At 37.1% G+C, this 22,512-nt stretch overlaps 1 protein-coding gene across 3 annotated transcripts in view; it reads right to left on the bottom strand.

Annotated features, from left to right (window-relative positions):
* PDS5B (PDS5 cohesin associated factor B) overlaps positions 1 to 22,512 on the bottom strand; it is a 108,969-nt gene that overhangs the window by 85,670 nt on the left and 787 nt on the right. For all 3 annotated transcript variants that reach the window (XM_005482470.4, XM_005482472.4, XM_005482471.4), the window contains exon 2: positions 3,056 to 3,181. In XM_005482470.4, the coding sequence (XP_005482527.1) occupies positions 3,056 to 3,163 (108 nt within the window). In that variant the 5' untranslated portion in view covers positions 3,164 to 3,181. The remainder of the gene's footprint in view (positions 1 to 3,055; positions 3,182 to 22,512) is intronic.

Below are 22,512 nucleotides of genomic sequence, written 5' to 3'. Positions count from 1 at the left end.
TACTGTTACTTAAAAATAGACTGTTACTTAAAAATTCAGACAATGGCAAAACTTTATTAAAAATATTTGTTTTTCTCTCAAATATTCAGTGACGATTTTTTCTTCCTATTCTCTTTCAGTTTCAGGTTTTTTGCCTATTACAGCTCTGAGGAAAATTCTATTCCCTGTGCTGTCCAGAAGCAGAGCCCACACTTGCAGCAAATGGATATATAAATCCAGGCAGCTGAGTGGCAAGGAGGTTGTCCAACAAGACTAAAATGACCACTAGGATTATGAGGATCCAGTTACTGAAGTCATGGAACAAAAAAAGAGTCTGGGACACCAAATATTTAACATGCTGAATAAAACAAAAGCAGGAAAAGCTATATTTAGTAACTGTTAGTTGGTGAAAATTCTTATATTTGAAAAACTTTCTGAAGGAGAGAAATTTATTGACAAAACAAAGTAATTCCTTATCTGACTCACAGAGGCAGAGTTATTCTAAGGAGTTCAGCTCTTGTAAAATTAACAAAATTATACTAAAGCCTTAATTACACAATCCTGAGAATTAAAGCCAAAACTCCTATCTACTTCTTCAGTGCAAGAAGAGATGTTATTCAAAGAATCATAATTTCAAGTCCCAGAATCCTATAACACTGCAAAATACTTTATTTTTCTATAGTTTGTTGTTTGGTTGGGTTTTTTCCCCCTCCAAAAAATTTACTATAACTGGTCAGGGAGTAAGAAGCCCAACTCAAAAAAATCCCAAACTTCTACATAACTAGGATCACAGAAGCTGTGAAGTTTTCAAACATACGAGAATCCTTTATAAAAGGCATAGAAGATCAGCAGCTTAGGCAGACACAACTTCCATTGCAAGAAAAAAAAGGCCTCCCCAGTCAGGCACAAGACCAGAAGTGCACTGGTGCCCTTATACACTAATTAATTTACAAGTCAGAACTGTTTTCATTTCCATGAAAAGTAGTCTTTTCATACTTCTTGCAACAAGTATGGGTTTTTTCTACTCTGAAAATGAACCTTTCATGTTTTTTCCCTGATAACATGAACATCTGTACAAGTCAGGACAACAAAGATCAGTCATCCTGTCTGCAGAGCAATCCATCACAGTGTTTAAGGAAAAACAAAGGAGAACAGGTTAGTTGTCCTAGCCTGGTTTTCCAGGTTCCTGCAAAGCAGTAAGTTAGAGGACTCCAGAGCCTGAAATCACACCCAGACCACCACAATTTATACTCCTGGAGCTTCATCTTCCAGATGTGGCACATATTTCTTAACCCATTCAATTTTTACTACATCATTCCACAGAAACAAGCTTTGGAATTTACTGGTATGAAACTGACAGAAAAGTGCATTATTAGACTGCTGGTCTAAAATTAGTATTTCATTAGATGATGACTTGGTTCTTGTGTATTAAAAAAAACTGTGGAAAAATGCTTTTCTCACACTACTCATCATTTCCAAGAGTTTATCACCTTCTTTCTGTCTTCAGTGCTAGTTGACAACTGTCACCATTTAGTTTCTATCTCATTTCAAAATCTATTATAAACTTCAAGAAGGCATCAAATGTCCAATGTAAGTTATGCTAATACAGAAATTCACTCTGCATATTTTCCATTTTATTCTCAGATTTCTCAATAATTTGCATTTATATTAATATATCATTATCAACAAACAGCAGAGTGTCTGCTTGTGCACAGAAGAGTGATTTTTCCCTAATAATTGCATGAATTTGGCATTTAGAAAAATCAAGAGGCTAATAGTTCACTTATTTATCAACCACTGTTCTTTAGCACTTGCAACTGTGTTTATACTGAAGTTCTGTACATTTGTGGTGTAGCATGCAACATTCAACCTCTTATAAAAGAAATACTTCAGTTTTTTCCCTGCCTGAGCACCAATGAATTCATAGCCAGAATAAACAACTAAGAAGAAACACAAGACATCTTACAAGGCCCTCTTATTCTGCAAGACAGATCAAGATGACAGAAGGGACTAGACATTCAAGGCCAGAAATGAAATTAAGCTAGAGGAGAAAAATGATTAGTAAGAACGGTAGTGCTGCATTTCCACAAGCTGAAAAACATATGCAAGTGCTAACCAAGAATTCCTTCTCTTAGGAATCATTCATATGTAAATTTATAAATGTTGTCTTTTATTCAATATCATAGAATGCAATATACTCACTGAAGTCCATCAACCAAAATCCCAAAGCCTAGACAAGTTACTGGGGGGAAGACAAGAAGCAACCCTCGTGGTCTGGCATTTTATTTGTTCATTTACCCATAGGTCCAACTGACTTAAAACTACTTCTTCAAAAAATTCCAAATTAAGCTCCTTCATCTGTTAGAATACTTAAGGCTCCCTTCCCACATCTGTTCCCTCCTGTTTCACAGGGCAAGCCCAAGCTGTAGGCACTCCTCCTGCACAATACAGGCCTGCCTTTTTGTGAGAGTACAAAGGTAGATGCACAACTGTAGTAACAAAATTAGCCTCCAAATCTGTCCAACTTTCCTGTACACTTAAGCCACATAAAATGGTCAAGAAATTCAAGACAGAAATACATCAAAGACTGTAAGTGTAGTCAAAGCATATATACTAAAGTATAACAAAAATTACCTTCACCATGATACAGGCTAAAACAACAACAATAAAGGTTTTTATAAACAAACCGAAGAATGTGAAGGCATAAAAAGAATGTATTGAGACATATACAAATTATTTCCAAAATTATTACTCTCTTTTAGAGAGGAAAATACTGGAAAACAATGAAAGTACTGACTTAGCATAGTAGCTGAAATAAAATTTAAGCAGCATTTTAAATTAAGGCAGCTCACTTCTATTTGTGATTTTTAAATGCATTTAAACCTTTTTTGAACAAGCCATTTCAAGAAAGTGGTAGAAGAGAAGGCACAAGAGCAACAATTTTCTCCTTCTATGCATAGAAAAGGTAAAGCCCAAAGGGGAAAAAAACCCATTCCAGATATAAAATATAGTAATAGGATTATTGAACATCTTTTACAAGAAACCTTAATCTGCAAGCAATTAGTTGCTTACTAACCTTTAGCCTTCTCACCATCTCTTCTTTAGATATTTTATCAGAGATTTCTTTGACTCCTGGAGGATATGTGATTTTTCCATCATTGGCTCTCGTCTTTGAATGAGCCATGATTTCACGGTTTTAAAACTGTGGAAAGAAATTAACAAGACAATGCTGTTTAACTAGTTCATGCTTAACCATATCTGTCCCACTTTGACAAACAAAATCCAACTAGAAATATACCAACAAACCCATACAACTAGAAATATACCAACAACCCCATACAAACACAAAAAAGGACAAAATATTTTGATTGGTTTCAGTAATCTATACTGTGGGAGACAGCGACAGTTTTGATATGCAGGTAGATTGTCCTAGGACACAACAAAGCTTCCAAGAAGTAAACATCAGTAAAAAGCTAAAACTCCTCATTTCAGAATGCCATTGATCTTCACACTACCAAGACACAACCAAGAATCTTACTGTATTGTATGATCTGTTTTCATCTCTTGGTGGTAATAAACCCTAGCTAGCTTGGGGGTTCAGACATCTGAAGTGGACATTGTGTCCATTTTTACTCTTTTGGAAAACGCAATTTTCCAAAATGCCTAAACACCAGTGCTGTTAATTGTTACACATCACCAGTTCTAACTCCCCAATACTACCAAGCAAGCAGCAAATAGAGAATGAAAAATACAAGTCTTTCCTCTACGTCATTAAAACCAAGTTTTCAAGTGAAAGACTGCAGAAAAGCAATGGTATCTTCTTCCTAAATTCTAACTAGGAACACAACTCAGCTACTTGGTTTCTCAGTCCCTTTAAACTGATGCAAATGAAAACTACCATGTAATCCACTCTAAGTTATGCAGAGTTTCATTGCTTTAGAAGAAGGAAGCTGAACTGAAATCTTTACTTACATAAAAGCAATCAATACAAAAGACAGTGAAAAAATCTAGATGGCATGTGTGGGAACAATCAGGATCTTAGAAAAAGACTGTACCAGGGCAGTTATGAATGAAGAATGTAACAAAAGAAACAAATTTCTTTGTCATTGTCTTGATATTTTTATTTTTTTAGTTAAAAGTATGATCCACTTATAGCAGTCATGGCTGTTCTGAACTGTGAATCCCAAGTATCAGGATTTGTATTCTTCAGTTCATATTTCATGAAAACAACCAAAGTTACAGATTTTGCTTCATCTTCACCTAATCTTTTACCAAACAAGAAGTTAGCACTGGCTTTTTTTTTTTTTTTTTTTTTTTTGCAAAGAACACATACAGCACAACAAATTTTATTTTTGTAATTAAGGAAAACATGAACAGAACAAATATAATCAGATTTCATTCAACAGGCATGACATGCAATGTACTTCAACAGATAGATGAAAATCAACTCAGTTTGTCATCTTCTCTGCCCCTACATGCACCCAGCAGTGGAACAGTGCCACATGCTTGCACTTGTAGTAAAAATTGACAGCGACGAAGCTGGGAGGAAACAAAGCTCATTGAAGTAACTTTTTCTAATACTAAAATATGATGCCACTTTTATCCCCGTTATATTTTTTTAACATACTGCAATGACAAGTCCATGTCAAGTCTAGGACTCCTCAAAAGCACACAGAAATTGTAATGAAGTTCACTCTTCTTGCCATATGACACAGATATTACTCTCTACCTTTCAGATGGGATGATGTTATATATTACACCTAAATTCATTTTAACAGCTCATCACAGCAGAAGGGAGATTTGCTTGCCTGAATATGAGAATGCATAAAAGCATCAGATTCTTTGTTGGACCAATCAAACTCACCAACTCAAAAAACAAGCCTAATTGTTTTTGAAAAGCGTGTGACAAGCATCAAAGCTAACTCAAGGGAAAGAACAGGAACTAGGGGAACTGGGGAACAAAACTCCATTTTCCAGTGGTGGATAGCTGTCAGATCAGATCAAATGCAGTGGAAACTTGATTAGAACATGATGATGTAGTCCCATTTGGAGCACATTTTGAAATAATTCAAAGACTGAAGCCCATGCATTACAGTCAAGTTCAACTGTGCAGCCAATATGTCCAATGGCCATGCAACCAAGCTTTTAAGCTTCAGTGGCATCCAAGGTTTGCATGAAACTGAACATCTGCATTGTGTTTATATGGCAAGGCTTTGGTAGTGGGGGAGGCTGAAGGCAGAGCCCCTGTGGGAAGAGACATGGGGCTGCTCCCATAACAAACAGAGCCAGCTCCAGGCAGCTCCAAAATGGACTCATCCCTTGCCAAAGCTGAGCCATCAGTGATGCTGGCAGTGCCTCTGTGATAATGCATTTAAGAACTGACACAAAAATGCTGCACAGCAGTTACTAGGAATAGAAGTGTGAAAAACCTGCAGCCACCAAGGTTAGTGGAGAATGAAAATAATCTCCCTGTAACTATCTTGACCCATGAGCATTTTTCTTATTTCCTTCCCTGTTCCATTAAGCAAGAAGAGTGAGAGAGCAGCAGTGTTAGCACCTAACAGCCAGCCAAGGTTACAGACAGGGATGTACACAGCTTATGCCTCTCAGAGGTACAGAAAAAAATTAACAGGACTTCAATTTCTAGAGAATTAATACACCTAGTCTTACAGGGTCAAGAGTAATTCTAAAAAGGTTCTAAGAAATAGAACAAAAAGGATAAAGAATTATAAAGCTTCTAACACTGAGAGAAACAAAAACCATTCAAAAGAAACAGCAGAAAACAAAACCTATCATTCAAAAAAAAATTTCAATGCTAAGCAAACTTGTACAACAGTTACAACTTCAATTACCTAAGTAAAACTTCATTACATTAGACTGCTAGAAGTTCCTATTCTTCTGGACTGCCAATAAAACTGTGCATACCTAGCTTTATCAAAATAATCTGTGTTGAACACTCAGTAGAATCTAGGATTTTACTTGGGAGCGGGATGGGGGGGGGAAGGTGTTTTGGTGATTCTAACCAAATGCAAGTCTCTGTGATTTCACATTAGACACATCAGCTGTTTCAGTGAACTTCTGTCATGGAAAAAGAAGACGGTAGCAGCTAAGAACAGCAGCCTCAAGGCCAGCTGTATGTACAACATGTTGAAAATGAAAATCCATAAGCCAGTGATGTGATATTCAATGACTGAATTTCAAAAAGCTTTTAAAATTCATTTTTACAGATTCAGTGTATTGCAAAAGAAAACAGTCCGAGATGACAAGCATTTTGAAAGAAGGAAATTCTTTCAAAGCATCTTTGAGATTCAACAGACTCAGCTGACAGTTTCTATTTTTTTTTTTAACAAATGGTATTTTAGAAGTTCCCCACCATGTTTTCAAACATCCAGTACTATTCCATATACATCATGAGAAGGCAAAGAGCACAAGTCTTACAAGAAGAGGCTGAGGGAGCTGTGGTTGCTTAGCTTGGAGAAGAGGAGACTCAGCTAGGACCTTACTGCTCTCAAAAACTATCTGAAAAAAGGTGTGGTGATGTGGGGATTTGTCTTTTCTTCCAGGTAATCTATGACAACACAAGAGGAAATGGCCTCAAATGGCACTAGGGAAGGTTTAGATTTGACATTGGGAAAAATTTCTTCACCAGAAGAGTGGTCAGGCATAGAAACAGGCATCCCAGGGAAGTTGCAGAATCACCATCCCTGGCAGTGTTCAAAAGGCAGGTGGATGTAGCACCTGGGGTCATGGTTCAGAGGAGAACACAGTGGTTCTGGGTTAACTGGACTCAATGATCTTAGAGGCCTTTTCCAACCTTAATGATCCTATGAAAAAGGAAAATGTTCACATGGATGCCTTTTTTAAGGCAAGAAAGCAATTCAGACCATGAAATGCTTTGCACCATGCAGAATCCCAGCACATAAACTAAACTTTAACATGTGCCCTGTTTCTGCTGTTACATGAGGATAAAGAGGGGAGAGAGATGTCACAAGAAACTTCAACAAATATATAACAAATTCCAGTCCTAACAAATATGAATAAAAATCATGATTCAATCAGACTTTGGTTTTTTTAGTTATCTTAAACAGTACTGTAAGCTAAGACTTCAAAAACTATGAAGCAAATAAATATATTTTAAGCTAATAGAGGATTTCAGATATAAACCCTACTCTTTGTACACATGGAGATGATACAGTAATACTTAAGATGTCCAGGAACTGCTTGTGTCAACACAGAAGCACCACTGCAATTGTCATTTCTCAAAGACCTAAAGTCAGGAACCAAGAGCCAGTCTTCAGAAGTATATTGAAAAATAGTATGTATAAAATAGCATGACAAATTAAAAACAAAGTTATAAGGGAGGTGAGGTGCAAGAAACTACTACAGACACCAGAAAGAAAGATGACAAAACACATACCCTTTGTACAATGACAACAGGAAAACTAAAGCACGGAAAAAACCCAAAAGCGGAAGTTACATTTGTTGGACATTAGATCAGGATGGATTAAAAAGTCATCCACCTCTTGTGACAAAAATCACAAGATCATATTTAATGTAAAATTATGACTATCAGCCAGACCACAAATGGGAACAATCAATTAATCTGAACAGAGTTAATTAGTAGTAAGTACCACTGCCAAAATTGGTCAAGCTCAAATAAATAAACTACACATGAGTTCTCTACATAATCAGTAGCATCCAACAGCTACTCAGTTCCAGCTAAGTCTACTGGCCATTATATTACTAAAACATTCATAGATGTTTTCTATATAGCAGATAACTTTATGAATAGCTTAACTTCACATACACTACTTGCTCAATACTTTAAAATACTGACTGTGATTATGCAAATAAAATATGGATTGATATCTTGCATATTCAGTATCTATGCAAATATACTTCATAGGTCAATAAATATCATTAGAGGATGTTAAGTCAATGATCTACTGGAGGACTTAAACCACACTCCATTTAATTGTATTTTGTTTGGTTGACACTTTACATTGCCTATGGTGATTTAATTAACTGTGCTAATCATTAAACAAACTGTGCCTTAACACACATGAAGACATCATGTGTCAACAGTGACTTTCCAGAGATACATACATGTGTTTAAATCCTCCAGACAGTTTTGTAGAAGTCTTACCCAAGTGATGAAGCAAACTTTACCAAATCAACCCTTGATTCCTTGCAAGTCTGGCTCCTGCCTTGCTACCACTTCCTCTTAAAAATCCAGAATCCAAACATGAAGACTTAGAAGATCTCCAGAAACAGTGACCAACTTAGCAAACTATCATCATCATTATTATTTTCCAGAACTTTCACTGAAATATATAATTTTCTATCTAGTTATTCTTAAGATAATTTAAAAATAACGTACCCAAAATCTAAGAAAGTATACATCAAATTTATGTAGGCTAAGATATATATACTTTTAGATCTTTGTTTGCAAGACATTTTTTAATATGCCAGTGAAAATAACACTTTCTTCACGTTCACAAAGGCATTAGAAGCTCAAGTGAATTTAATAAGTGGTTCACATAGAATAAAATTTGAATGTGTAAAGAACTAAATATACATTTCCACAGTTCATACCATTCCAACAAGAAAGTGTAGCCAAAAAAAAGGATTGGCAAATATTAATCAACACTTTCTCCACAACCAAGCAGGATGACCAGTGGCCTCTCACTGTCACAGGCCATTCCATCAACAATCCAAAAACAGTTTAGAAGACGCAAAAACATTTTCCTAAATTGTCTCACTGGACACTGCAAGGAAGTAAAATCTTTTCCATCTCATAAATTACACTACAAATTTTACTCCAAAGCTCTATTCCTTTTTCAATACAGTTTGTAATTTTTTTGTTATTATTTTTATGCATTTTTTATTTCTGCAGCCTCAGTGGGTAGCATCCCTGCATGAACTAATGTAAACCATGACAAATGCTTGAAGATCACTTTGTTTCAACAACACAGGACGTATGAAAAAATTTGTCAAGATGTAATTTCCACAAAAGATGCAACAAGATATCATTAAGAGATTACTCAGCAACTTACAGAAGTGGAAGAGGCAGGCATCTTTCTCCTTCATTAGTATTATTAATAAAACAAATAACATAACAATTTAAGTCATTTACAGAAATTCTTTATACCCTGGTAAACTCCTGCTGGCATACAGCTGATTGACAACAACTGATCAAGGTGAGAGGTGAGTTTGGCGTTAGAGCCTTGCATTATCCAACTGCCACTAAACTAAACCTATTTCCATAATGTCTCTACTGCTAGGGAGTTATAACTTGGCTATGAAAAGCCACTCCAAACTGAAATTTGGCAAGCTGAAACTAATTTTTTTGCTGTTGAAAAAAATAGAAAACTTTAGTGTGTTGGACCAAAGGTGCTTACGTAAATCCAGGTTATTCTTCATACTGATTCAGGTATAATGGCTAGACTAATACTTACCATTCTGTTTTAGAAATGTATCATGTTACACTGTTTACTTAACTATCATTAAATCAAGATACTAGTATTATCCATATCAATAAAATGCTAGCTTCCCATTTCTGGAAGGCAGCATAGTAAGGACTGTTCCAGGAAGAATTTACAGAAGCCACTAATTAAATGTCATCTGGAATGAAGACCCAAATTATAAGGTAAAAGTAACTCTCAGTCCAACAAATGACATTAAAAGTACTGGGTTTCACTACAGAATGCCATTAATGGCAGTCCTCTGACAGTCATATATAAGTAACAACCTGTTTAAATTCGGAAATACTTTTTTCAAACTTACACCAGAAAATGCAGCAAAGCACATTAAGTTTCTTTATTAACATACTAACTGTGGAAAATTAAAAGATGTGCAGGTGGTAACTGTGCAAGAAGAAACATCCTCACAATATAGAGTGGATTTAGAGGATTCAGAAAAGAACAAGGAAGATTAACAGGTGATACCAAAATCAGCACGTGTGCACTAAAGGGCCTCAAGCAAACAGAGTTGCAATCAGTCAGAGAATGATGCCAGGCAAGCCCTCACTTCCACTGATAAGTTTTTTTTTCAAACTTCATTAAAGAAACCCTCCCAGAGATTTAGCAACCAGAAAGTATTCAGTACCAACTTATCTCAGCACACAGCTCTCTCCAGTGGTGTTGCAGACACTTGCAGCTTCCACAAAATGTAAGTGACCCAACTTTAGGTTTCAGCATTTTTCCAGATGTTACTGTTGTCATTTGTCTTTTAATAAAACTGCCCCTTTTTCATGCCATTTATGAAACAGCATTTTCACTGAAACACACTCAGCTTTTAAAAAAAATTATCAGAAACTATATAAAAGAATTCACCACTAAACCATTCAGCAACCTAAAGAAAAATAAAACTGACTTCTAATTGTGAGATCTCTGCTTTCACATTTCTGCTCAAGACTAAGTAAAAGGGACTGTAAGAATTAAAATGGTTTATTTCTGTGTATGGCTGCAGGAAAAGAAATCACAGAGACAAAAACTGGAAGGCAATAGTAACAGAATCTGACAGAGAAAGAAGAGTGTAGGCTGACTAAATATGATTTTAATAAAATAGACATCTGCAATATATTTGTCAGTTAGCCAAGCACTAGGGAAAACATTCCTTAGGTGGTCACATTATTCAAGCATACTACACAAAATCTTAAGAAAGGACAAACTATGAGCAGTCCTCAGAGTGCTCAAACAGAAGCGATTTGGTGGTGTACATAACTCAAACAGGGCAGGGGGTCACAGGCAATGTCCATGCCAAAGGAACAAAATAAAGCTTTAAGCTTTTGTACCCATGACTGGGTGCAAGAAACGTTTTTATACTACTAAGTGAGCTCCAACAACCACTTAGTGAAGTTGCAAGTAGTAATTAGAGCCCTCAAAACAGGACAGTTCTACTACAGAGACCAAAAAATACAAAAATAAAGATAAAATTGAAGCCAAACTGAGATATCCACTGTAAATAAGATTAAAAAAATTGCACTTCAGCAGCTAGAATCAAAAAGGAAGTACTGCTGTATAGTAATGACTGTAAAGAAAGAAGTTACTGAAGCATCCTATATAGGATACTGGAGTATCCTATAAAATCAGCTGAATACCCATTTTCAGAGAAATGACAGTTAAACTTTCCTCTGACAACTGGTAACAGGTATCTTTAATCAGAAGTTACTGTGTCTACACTTACAAACTCCACATTTTCCAATCAAAGCAATCACATGGGTGCCATCCAGGAATTCATGAACCTCTGTGGACCAGAAAGTTTTTTAAAGGTATTTAAAAATTAAGGTGCAATACCCTTCAATTTAAAAAATTAAAATTAACTTTAAAAATTAAGGTAGATTGCAAGGAAATAAAAGCAGCACTCCAATTACTAATGCAGTGGGAAAAAAAAGGGTAATTAAACTACCACTAAAGGTGCACTAGTTTGATATCAGTAATATTTTGAGAGTTTAAGAAAAAATCTTCACACTGAAGTCAGAATTTCAAAAACAGCGATAAATGTAACTTCCAGGTTTATCATATTACCCTGGGATAATTTATGTTTGGTTCATCTGTAATAAAATAATCCACACTTTCCTTGCACCACATACCATTTATTATGGAAGCATTAAATTGGAGATCATAGACAGATGGATGCAGAGATGGATGATATTGTCATTCAGTAAAACATTGACAGTTTAGAGCAACAGAAATGTTTGCAAATATAAAGACTGCATATGAACATCTAAACAAGAATATGCACACTAACTCTGCAAAAAAGTCAGCTGTAAGGGGAAAACAACCAGAGTCTAAAGACTATAAAGACTATATAGGTGATAGCCTCATGGTGATTTTTCTACTCAGCATTAACGCTAGGACAAGGTACTTCAAGAACCTCCTCTCCTCAGTGAAGATCCTCAAGCACACAATCCTGTGCAATGGGATCTAGGGCAACCCTGCTGGTGATCAGAGAGCTTGGGCCAGGTCCCTGCCAACCTGACCCATCCTGTGAAACAAACAGACAAACAAACCAATGCCCACAAACCCAAAACTCCATCAGCTAACACCCATCTAAAGGCACTGGCAAGAACTAGCTTGGAATACCATGTGCACCCACCAGCACCCATCATCCAGACAGTACAAACCAGGAGAAGCGCCCACAAAGTCTATTACACGTGCAGCACGTGCACAGAGGGGACAAGGAGAGACTGCCAGGAGGGTGAGTAGAAAAGAGGCAGAAATCACCATAAATCACACAAATACCAGGAGATCCCACCTAAAGAAAATGAATCACGTAAGACAAAAGGTCAAAGATAAATCGCTTAATGAAGAAAAACTGATCACAAGAAGCAGACTTCTAGTTTTTAAATTAAAATTTAAGAATGACTTTCTTGTCAATATCTGAAACAAAATAGAATACCAAATAGAATACCATACAACTTGATCAATATGCAGAGATTAGCCCCTTGCTTTCATATGGTACGTTTGAAAAGCAGACCATGAACTCCACAAAACATTCTTTTTCCAGAATCACCAGAAACACTAGAAGTTCTTAGGCTGATACTCAAAGCAGAGAAGAACTGACAACCAGCCTAGGTATCAAAATTCCAGAATATTATGGATGTAATGGTTTATGGTCATAATATTGACACAGCTGTCTTTTACTAGGGAAGTTACTGTAAGATTTAGTAAGCAGGAATTGTTTGTTTCCTTCCTCCAGCTGCTAGAAAACAATTGGAGAAAAGGGGCAGGAATTACTATTTTTCTTTACATTAACTATTTTCAAAAAACAGTCATAGAAATCTCAGACACCTTGCAATACATAATTTCAAATGATTAACAGCTGTAGTGCTCACACAAGCAGAGAAAAAAACCATGCAAGAATGGCATGGAAGCCATGAGGAAAATAAGGAGAACGTAACAGGAAGCAGGAGACAACTACACCACACAAACATCAGGCACAAATCAAGTTTAACCTCCATGTTGTCCCTTGGGAGGAAACAAGACTTGGTATTATTTTAGTGTACCATTTATTTGGCTAAAAGTGCCTTATTGAGTCTTACCATGAAACTTTGTTGGTTTTTTGGTTTGGGGTTTTTTTTGGTAAAAATTAAAATTAAACAAATGTCGCCCCCAAGGAAAAAACCCCCAACACTAAGAATATTAAAAAACCAAACCAAAACACCAAAAATAAAGAAAATAAGCAACTAAAATGAAATTTTCAAAAATACTAGTAAGCTATCACAGAAGCAAAATGACATTATGTAAAACTTCACAATGGTCAACCAAGACAAAGTTGCTTTTGTAACAAGTCACAATTTCTATACCTAAACGAGATGCACTTCCATTCCTAACTTTGCATATAATGTTAAAAAAATACAAAATTATATGCTTTACATCCCACTGCAAATTATTTGATACAGAATTACTAAAGATCAAACAAAGAATGCTAGTGGGATGGATCGAACTGTAAGACCTAAAAAAAGCATGGGTATTCAACTGCAAAGCTGGATGTTGTTCTATACAACAGTGCATCCACTCCTAATCAACATGAATTGTAAACAGACATTTATATTATAACTGCATATAGCAATCTTAGTACCAAAACCACATTCATCTGGGTGTTTTACAAATAGAAGTTGTCTACCCAGATGGCTTCTATCAGTTCAGCTTTTCTTCCCAGCTAAAACATTTTATTTTGCTTTCTGCAAAACTGTGACAGAAAAACAGACTGAAAAAAAGAACTGTGTCCCCAAAGACAGAGAAAGAATCCATAACTGATCCCAAAGTACAAAATATATGAAGACATATTGCAATCAGGTGAACTAAGTTCATTATAAGATCACAAGGATCAGCAACAGTTTCACAATCTAGTCACCTACTGTCATATATGGATCTATCAGTAAGATCACTAAAAAAAAAATCCTGAAGATTCTTTTAAAACTTAAGTCTTAACTTACCTGTGACACCTACCTCAAAACTCAACCAACATGTGACTTCTCTGCCAATAACACATTGACTCCTGTAACTTTTTCTAATACAATTATTCATCCCTTACAATTATTTAGCCCTGTGATGTTGAACAGGGTTGAATGTTCACAGAATGGCTGAGGTTGGAACTCTGGAGATCACCTGGTTGAATCTCCCTGCTGAAAAAGGGTCACCTAAAACCAGTTTGCCAAGGAGTGTGTCCAGACAGCTTTTGAAGATCTCCCAGGATGGTGACCTTGCAAATGTCCAGAGCAACCTGTGCTGGTTCTTGACCACTGTCATGGTGAAAGCACTCAGAATGAACCTCTTGTGTTCCAGTGCGTGCACATTGCCTCTGGATCTCTTACTGGGCACCACTGAGTGGAGTCTCTATCTTCTTTGTATCCCACTTTCAGAAAGTTAAATACATTAGTACATTTTAGTCCTGTTTTTTGTATAAACAGGAACATATGTACAGCTATGTCAACGTTCTTGATAGTAAATTTACAAACTCTGGTTTGTTTTCTGTTTAATATTTAGTTATTCTTCAGTTGCAGCTCATCATTCACAGTAGGACACAAGAAGACGGAATGAAGCTGCATCAGAGGAAGTTCAGATCGGACTTTAGGAAAAGGTTTTTCACTGACAAGTGATCAGTCACCCCTGTCAGAGTTCAAGAAGAGTCTGGACAACACCTAATTATATGATTTAGTTTTAGAGAGTCCTATGTGGAGCAGGGAGCTGGGCTTAATGACCCTTATGAGTTCCTTCCAGCTTGAGAATTTCTACAGTTCTACATTTGCTGCACAATGACAGACCAACTCGTGGCATGCATCCCTGTGTGGGCCGTGCTTCCGTCAGGCTCAGATCTGTGCTGATGTGCAGTAAGGACATGGACCACGTTTTACCACACTGGATCACTGCCCCACAGCACCCTGTAATCCACTCCCCAAGAAGACTTCTCCTCCTACCCAGGAGAGCATTAACAAAAAATCAAATCAAAAACAACGATGAAAAATTGTATACACTCCCCACTGGATTGTGTTCCATAAGTAGCAACCACTAGGACACAAGTAACACCTATAGGAAACAAATGCTTATTCATTTTAAAAGAACAAGGTTTTCCAGTGAAAGGGGGAAGTTTTAAATTATTAAAAAAGAAATATAGCTGCTTGCACTATGACTGTAAGCATACAATCATGATACATCAGCTCAGAGACTTCCTACCTATTACTTAAAGGTACAAGAACTTTTCATGCACACACAAGAACTGCTCATTGCTCTCTCCTTATTCCCCTGAAGTTAGAAGGTTCACATAGCCAAACCAGACTAACAAACACATCTGGTAAATCCTGCTGACAGCTGAATCCATCTCTAATCCACCTGTTTGTTTACAGCCAGATGTTGCTGTTTCTTTAGCAAAAAAAGCTGGATTTGTTCACACCTCAGCCAGATTCTCAGTTCAAGAGCAGTCTGTATTAATTAAGACAAAAAGCACAGCTTACCAGAGAAACAGCTGAGGTTTGGACACACTTCTACTAAGAGAGACCAACAGGCTCTATCAGACAAAGGGACTAGAAAGTTTAGGGGTTACAGAAAAGGCATTCAACCAAGAAGCAAAGTTAATGAGAAAGGGAAGAAAAAGAGGAAAAAATAGAAACAAAACGCACAAAAATTCCCAAACAAGTAAAGATCCCATCGGCATACATGACAGCTGACATACCCTATTAGCCTTGAGGTCCCTAAAATGCACAATGTACATAAACAGCTGAAGGGAGGGCATCAAGAGGATGGAGCCAGGCTCTTCACTGTGGTGCTGAGCAGCAGCACAAGAGGCAATAGGCAGAAAATGATGCACAAAGTTCCATCTGAAGATGAAGAAGAACCCCTTTTCCACAGGGATGACTGAGCACTGAAACAGGCTGCCTAGACAAGCTGTGAAGTCTCCTTCCCCAGAGACATCCAAAAGCCATCAGGACACAGTCCCAAGTAATGTGCTCTCAGGGACACTGTTGGAGCCAGGGGGCTGGACTAGGTGACCTCCAGTGGTCCTTTCCAAGCTTTTCTATTCTATGGTCCTGTAAAGCCTAAGCCATGTTGAAGAAGGTGAGAGAGGAAGTACATTGAACAGCGTAGGACTGGAAGCCCAAGAGGTCTGAGGACAAACCAGGCAGAGAAGTCACTCAAGAGAGATCAGAGCAGAAAGATCAGCTGCAGCTGGCAGGAGGGGAATGCAGCCCCAGCAGATCTCAGTCCTTTCAGAGCACAGAGTGTGCAAACACCAGGTTACACTGCCCTTCTGCCAATAACAAATACTTGCAAGAATCCACTGAAAAGCTCTCATATCTCACCCCACATAAAGCTGCTAAAAGAGAAAAATTCATTGCTACTAACAGCATTCCATCAATCAGTCATAGATCCAAAGCTAAAGGTTACAACCTAAAGACTGACAGAAGCACATCCATACAGTGAATTTGTCTACTATGTTCAATTAAAAAGGAATGAAAATACAGATATAATTGTAAAATCATTTATAAAGAGTTAAGAAACAGAATTAAAGTTTCTTATACAACATTAAAGAGAATACACACAAAGGAGCTGATATACCTGATCCTTCACTACTTTTTTCCACACACAGGATTTCTTTTTCATTCAAAGCAAAGAAACTATTCAACTTTTATCCTTATAATGTTATGTGTGTCCCTTATTACATTCTATTTAAGCCACACTCTGAAGAGACTTAATTTCTTACTGGGCTTTTGTAAGGGTTAATGGATGTACTATGTTAGCATGCCATAAAAATTAACCTGGTTTTGCAATGCTTTCACTGATTTTTCATTAAAATAAGTATTTGTCTCATTTCATAAATTACTAACCCAAGATACAGACTGAAGTTTAAGAACTAGCAACCAATTTTGCCTATACAGGAATTTAGGAGGAGGAATTTAGGGCACAACTTTTAAAAGCATGCCAATTTATCCAGCACTGCATCTAAAACTAAAGCATCTGTTGAGCCAAGCAGAAGTAGTCCGGGTCTAGAGCCTGTCTCCCAGGAAATCAATGCACTACTAATAAGCTCTTGTGGGAAGTTTGGTTTAAACAGACTAGCCTGGGATCACAAGAAACTGACAGAAGGAATGAATTCCAGTATCCCAAAGTGACATTCAATCATTCAAATTACTAGATATGCTTCTCCCTTCCCACAGTCCCCTGTCAATTCATTTTACATTTTCGAGCTTTTGGAAAATATGTGCTCTGACTTTGATATGTAGTTCTAATTCCTAAATACAGTGGTTTGAAAATACCCCACATTATAACTGAAGACTACCATTACATATACTTAGAAGGACAAAAATTAATTTAAACGGTTTACCATTTTAAAAAAGAATTTGCAATTTTAATATTGTTTTAAAGCTTTTTTGTATGTAATACAGAAGCTTCAGGGGGCAATGTGCTATTACAAAATAAAAAGTTACTTTAAATGTGCTTTTATATGTATATACAAAATACAGTATGGACAAACTAATGGAGAACTTACTACAGGCAACATTTGTAACTTTGTGGAAAACTTTTAAAGTGTTTCACATTCTCAAAATACAGATCAGCCAGTCATTTTTAAAAAGTGCAGAATATTTATTCCCCAAAATTGTACATGCATCAAAATCTTTTTTCTTAGCTCTTGGAAGCATTTCTGTAACTGAAGGAATTACAAACTGCATGATTCAAGCAGGGCAAATGGAAGACAAAATGTATCTCCTGTTTTTTGTCCCTCTGAAAAACTTCCTCACAACCCTTCTGAAGAGTTTATCATTGGCTTATTTATTTTTTCTTTCATTCTGAAAACCCAGGAAAGCAAAAGTTACAGCCTTATTCTACCAGTTCATACTCAAAGGAAGAATAGCAAATGTAGACTTTATTATGTACCATGAATTAAGTGAATTTGGCTCACTTAGACTTTTGAAAAGCACTGGGTGGCACTTGGACTGTCCACATACATAGTCCCTCACAAAAGTTTCCACGAAGTGATGACACAAAAAGCTACAGTTAATTCCATACACTTTGTTTCTGTGTTCAGAAACTACACATAATGCTACATCCTGTGCTGCCAAGTAACAAAATCAAGAAAATTATCAGAGAAAATATCACACCTAATGGCAAGCTGCCTAGCATTTCTGTACATTTCCCCCAAGAAAAGTCCTTGACATTTTACATAGGCAGATGCAGAAAAAAAAAAACAAAAAAAACAAGAACCCCCCCCTCAAAATGTAATTACAAGTTTCCATGAAGTGTCTTCTGCAACAATTCAATTATTTTTTGTTAAAAACAAAAACCTAACATATGTGGTGACAAAGATTTCAAAGAAATCTGATTGCCTTCATTGGAATGTACATCTAAGTAACAAAGCAGTAATAACAGAAGTAAACAGTCAAACTCAAGGTGGCCCAAAGATTATATACATGAAGTTTTGATTTTTCTTTTTTTTTCAAGACTTCCTCATGAGCAGTAGAAACATACTGTAAGTAACTTAGGGTTTTGGTTGGTTGTTTTTTTCCTTTCAGTAGTTTTTTATTGGTTCCCTTTCTTTCTAAGACTTTCAGGATGAAGGGTTTTGACACTGAAGCGAGCTAGAGTGTGGATATATTGGGATGTCTCAGAGACAACCAAAGACTGCTTTGGCAGAAGTTGTGGACAACCACCTTCTCAAGAGTCACTTCCTAAGTTATCACATTTTAGCTGAATCAAATACTCTTTAAAAGAGCTTCAGACTCCTGTCCCAGCACAGGAAAGACATCAGGCAGCAAGGGCCACAAAGTTGATTAGAGGTATGGACCACCTCTCCTGTGAGGAAAGGTTGAGAGAATCGAGATTGTTCAACCTGAAGAAGAGAAGGCTTCAGGCTGACCTAACTGTGACCTTCCAGTACATGAAGGGAGCCTACAAGAAAGATGGGTGGGCTTTTCACAAGAGCATGTAGTGACAGGACAGGAGGGATTGGCTCCAAACTGAGAGTAGGTTTAGGTTAGATATTGGGGAAAAGTCTACTCTGAGGGTAGAGAGACAGTGGAAAAGGATTCCCACAGAGTTTGTGGATACCCATCCCAGGAAAAGCTTAAGGACAGGGGCCTGAGGAACCTAGTTTAGTGGAAGGTTCCCTGTCCATGGCAGGGCAGCTGAAACTATGTAATCTTCAAGGTCTCCTTCAACCCAGGCCATTCTATGTTCTATGAATTTGTAGTTTAGGTGACTACAATGGAAGCAATTAAGACAATAACATTTTGGACTGCTAACTTCATGTCTTTTTTTGTCCATTAAAAAGCATGAAAGCAAAGTATCTCATTTCAACAGCAGAAACATTTACCAGGATTCCTAATTAAGTCAGAGAAAAGTACATACAGTTAGTGTTGTCTGGAACTGATCTTTAAAGAACAGGGTCTGAATTAGAAAAACCCCAGATGGGGTCCTGATCCCTGGTTACGGTGCTGCCATATAAATGGTGACAGACACAAGATGATTAGTACAAACATCCCCATCTGTTCCCAATGAGGTATGGCACTTTTTTATTATTATTATTATTTCTTGAAGCATATTAATACTTAAGTTGTTGTGAGCTGAAAAAATAGAACCAAAGATCAGGCAGTATTAAACAAGCAGAACGTTTTTCCAGTGCTCGGGGTTGGATGCAAAAGAGTAAATTCCACAGACAGGGACTAAGTAATAGAGGTCTTAATCCTCGAACCTACTTCAGGGACTTCTTCACACTTTAGAAAAGGTTGAACAGCAGTGAGACAGACAATACCAACCTTTAAAAAGAATGGAGGTGTTAACATCTGGATTCTTAGAAATGAATATATTACTTGTATTTCATTGAATATTCTTTCAAGTTGGATTTGTTACAGCAAATATTCACATAAACAGCTTTTTTTATTGTGGAATCCTTAATGTTCCAAAGAGGTTTTGAAACAAACCACTAACTTCCTAAAACAACAAAGTTAATTTTCATTCATACGCTTCACTTTTCATAATTTTTTCTCATTTTTACTTCACTGAACTTTATTAAGTTCTGTTATTACTAACAGAGCAAAGCAGACTAAAAAACACCTCAGCTTTTCTACAGGACTACATTCAACTGAAGAGGCTACCAATGGAAAAGCAAGAGGTATGTAATTCAAATACATGCATGGCCTTGACTTTTAGATGTTCAATCTCTGAGGGAAAGAAAATATTCTCTTCTTTAAAGCATATATTTTACAATTCTTTAAAAGCCTTGACTCCTTCCCAGATCTGTCAGTGCTGTTCAGACCATCCAGAGGGTCTACAGAACTGGAAAATTAACACACTTCACCATCAAGCACTATCACACTAAGACACCTTTTAAAAGTTTCCTCAGTTTTCCCTTAGCACCTAGTTTCAGAATTGACTGAAAGCCTCCAATATTCTCTCAGTCTGTCCAAAGATTATTTCAGGTTGCAGTATTGACATTTTGTGCTAAGAGTAAAAACACCATTACTTTAGGTATCTGTTAAAAGAAGAATGATACTGACAAGTGGTAAGATCATTTTCCACATATCAGAACCACTTTTTGATTCTAAAAAGGAACTTCTCTAAAGGCAGTAGGAAAGACATACCTTCCTCTTTCTTGGCATAATATTTGGGGCAGGCAATATAAAGGGATAGGGATATTACAGTGAAACTGATAGGGGAAAATAATGAGTTGCAGTATCACATTTTCCCTCCATCTCCAATTTTGCATGCTTTTACTGTTCAGCTTCACATTTTCTTATTTGTTGCTCCCCTGAAAATTCTCCTTTGTGCAACAAGTAGTCCTTATTACCTCTCCCAATTCAGGTTTAAAGAAATAAAAATCATTAACACCAAACACTTTTAAATGAAAATCCTTTACTTAACCAGAAGACTCATACCCATACATACAAATACACATACACCCTCTTACTCTTCTCTAAGGCTATAAATTGTGTGACTGAAGGAAGAGAGGAAAAAGGCATAACCTGAAAGCCTGGTAGAGAGCAATATATCCCAAAAGAAAATGCATCTCTCCCAATTTACAGGAGGTAACAGAACCTCCTGTTCTACAGATAAAAATGGGTAATGCCTGAGGTTATGCCCATATTTCATTACTGTGCTTTTCCAGATGCTAGCAATGACTGTTGGCTTTTATATGGTTAATTACAGCTTAATAACAACTTAGGTGACTTACTCTTCAGTCCATAGGTAAGCATGTTAGATAAAGTCTAAATTCATTATTTTCAAGAGAAAAAAGAAGTTGCACATAAGTCCTAAACATATGATTTTTCCATTTTAATTTATCTAGTTGTTTCATCAAAAACTGAACCATAGTTAACCCAGTCTGTATACTAACTAGTAAAGAGGATGCAATAAACACATAGGCAAATACTCCACTATAGTATCTATATAAAAAATCCCAAACAAAACACTACACCCCACCCAGACACATCATACCCCCCCAAGCCTACAATAATTAAGTTCAAGCTTGCTTCAGACATAGACACAAGATGTCATGCAAGTGCTGAAGTACTAAACTACTTTCTCCAGCAGCGCACTGTTTCAAAGGCTGTGATGAACACGATACACCTCTGCTAAACCACCGTACCTGATGGCCTGTCACTGTCAGTCTCCTTTCAAGTGCTCTGAGCATGGCACACATTCAGCTCTTTCCTTTCTTTTTGAGGAGTTACTTTACACAGTATAATATCTAGCATATCTGTACTACATACAAAACGTACCAGGCAAAATTTTTACCACCTGAAAACTGAACCCCACTAGTGTGAAAGGGTAAAACCTGAAAGAATGCATGTCATCTTACTCCCTTCCCAAAACGTGATTTGACACTCATTTTCAACTATAAAGCCACTCAAATTTTCAACGCTCCTTCTACTCCATCCCCAGCGAAGAGAAATCAATTACAGCCCAAGCACCTACCCGGCAAGCACAAAACAAAGACCAACACGAGAACGCTTCAGCAGTTGTGTTAAATGGGAAAACACAACGCCTAACTAAATAATCACAGCTCTCAGAAAGCAACCGCGCAGCAAGCAAGCACAAAAGTCGGAATAAGGCTTGCAAGACAAAATCCAGCTCTGTAGGAACTAGTCTGCTGCAGTTTAATTTTCCAGGATCGTTCACCGTCATTAATTGTTGATTTGTTTTAAAGAACAGATAGTGATTTATTTGCAGCAGGATGAAGTTACGGACCTAAATTCCTGACCGGAGGCTCTCAACGTAAACAACACATAACCTATAAATTAACCATTCTCCATCTGGCAATTCAGATGTAAAATTCATAGTTTTCCATCTACCAGGCGGCGGCAACCGCCCCCCCACAGCTCCCCCCCCGTCCTCCCTTCTCGAGCGCTTTCTAACAGAGCCTGATGCAAAGTAGGAGGGGAAAAGAAAGAGGAGGAAAGGAAGGGGGCAAAAAAAGAAAAAAAAAAAAAAAGCTAAGCCAGCATGAAAGAACCGGGCTCGCACACAAGTAGGGACCCAGCACACCGCGGTCTCTTCCCGCTGAGGAGCGCTGCGAAGTGAGGCGCGGAGAGAGCGA

This window comes from Zonotrichia albicollis, chromosome 2 (assembly GCF_047830755.1).
Source record: "Zonotrichia albicollis isolate bZonAlb1 chromosome 2, bZonAlb1.hap1, whole genome shotgun sequence".
Classification (NCBI taxonomy): domain Eukaryota; kingdom Metazoa; phylum Chordata; class Aves; order Passeriformes; family Passerellidae; genus Zonotrichia; species Zonotrichia albicollis.
Note: the sequence above shows the minus strand (reverse complement) of the source record. Positions and strands in the feature narration are given on the sequence as shown.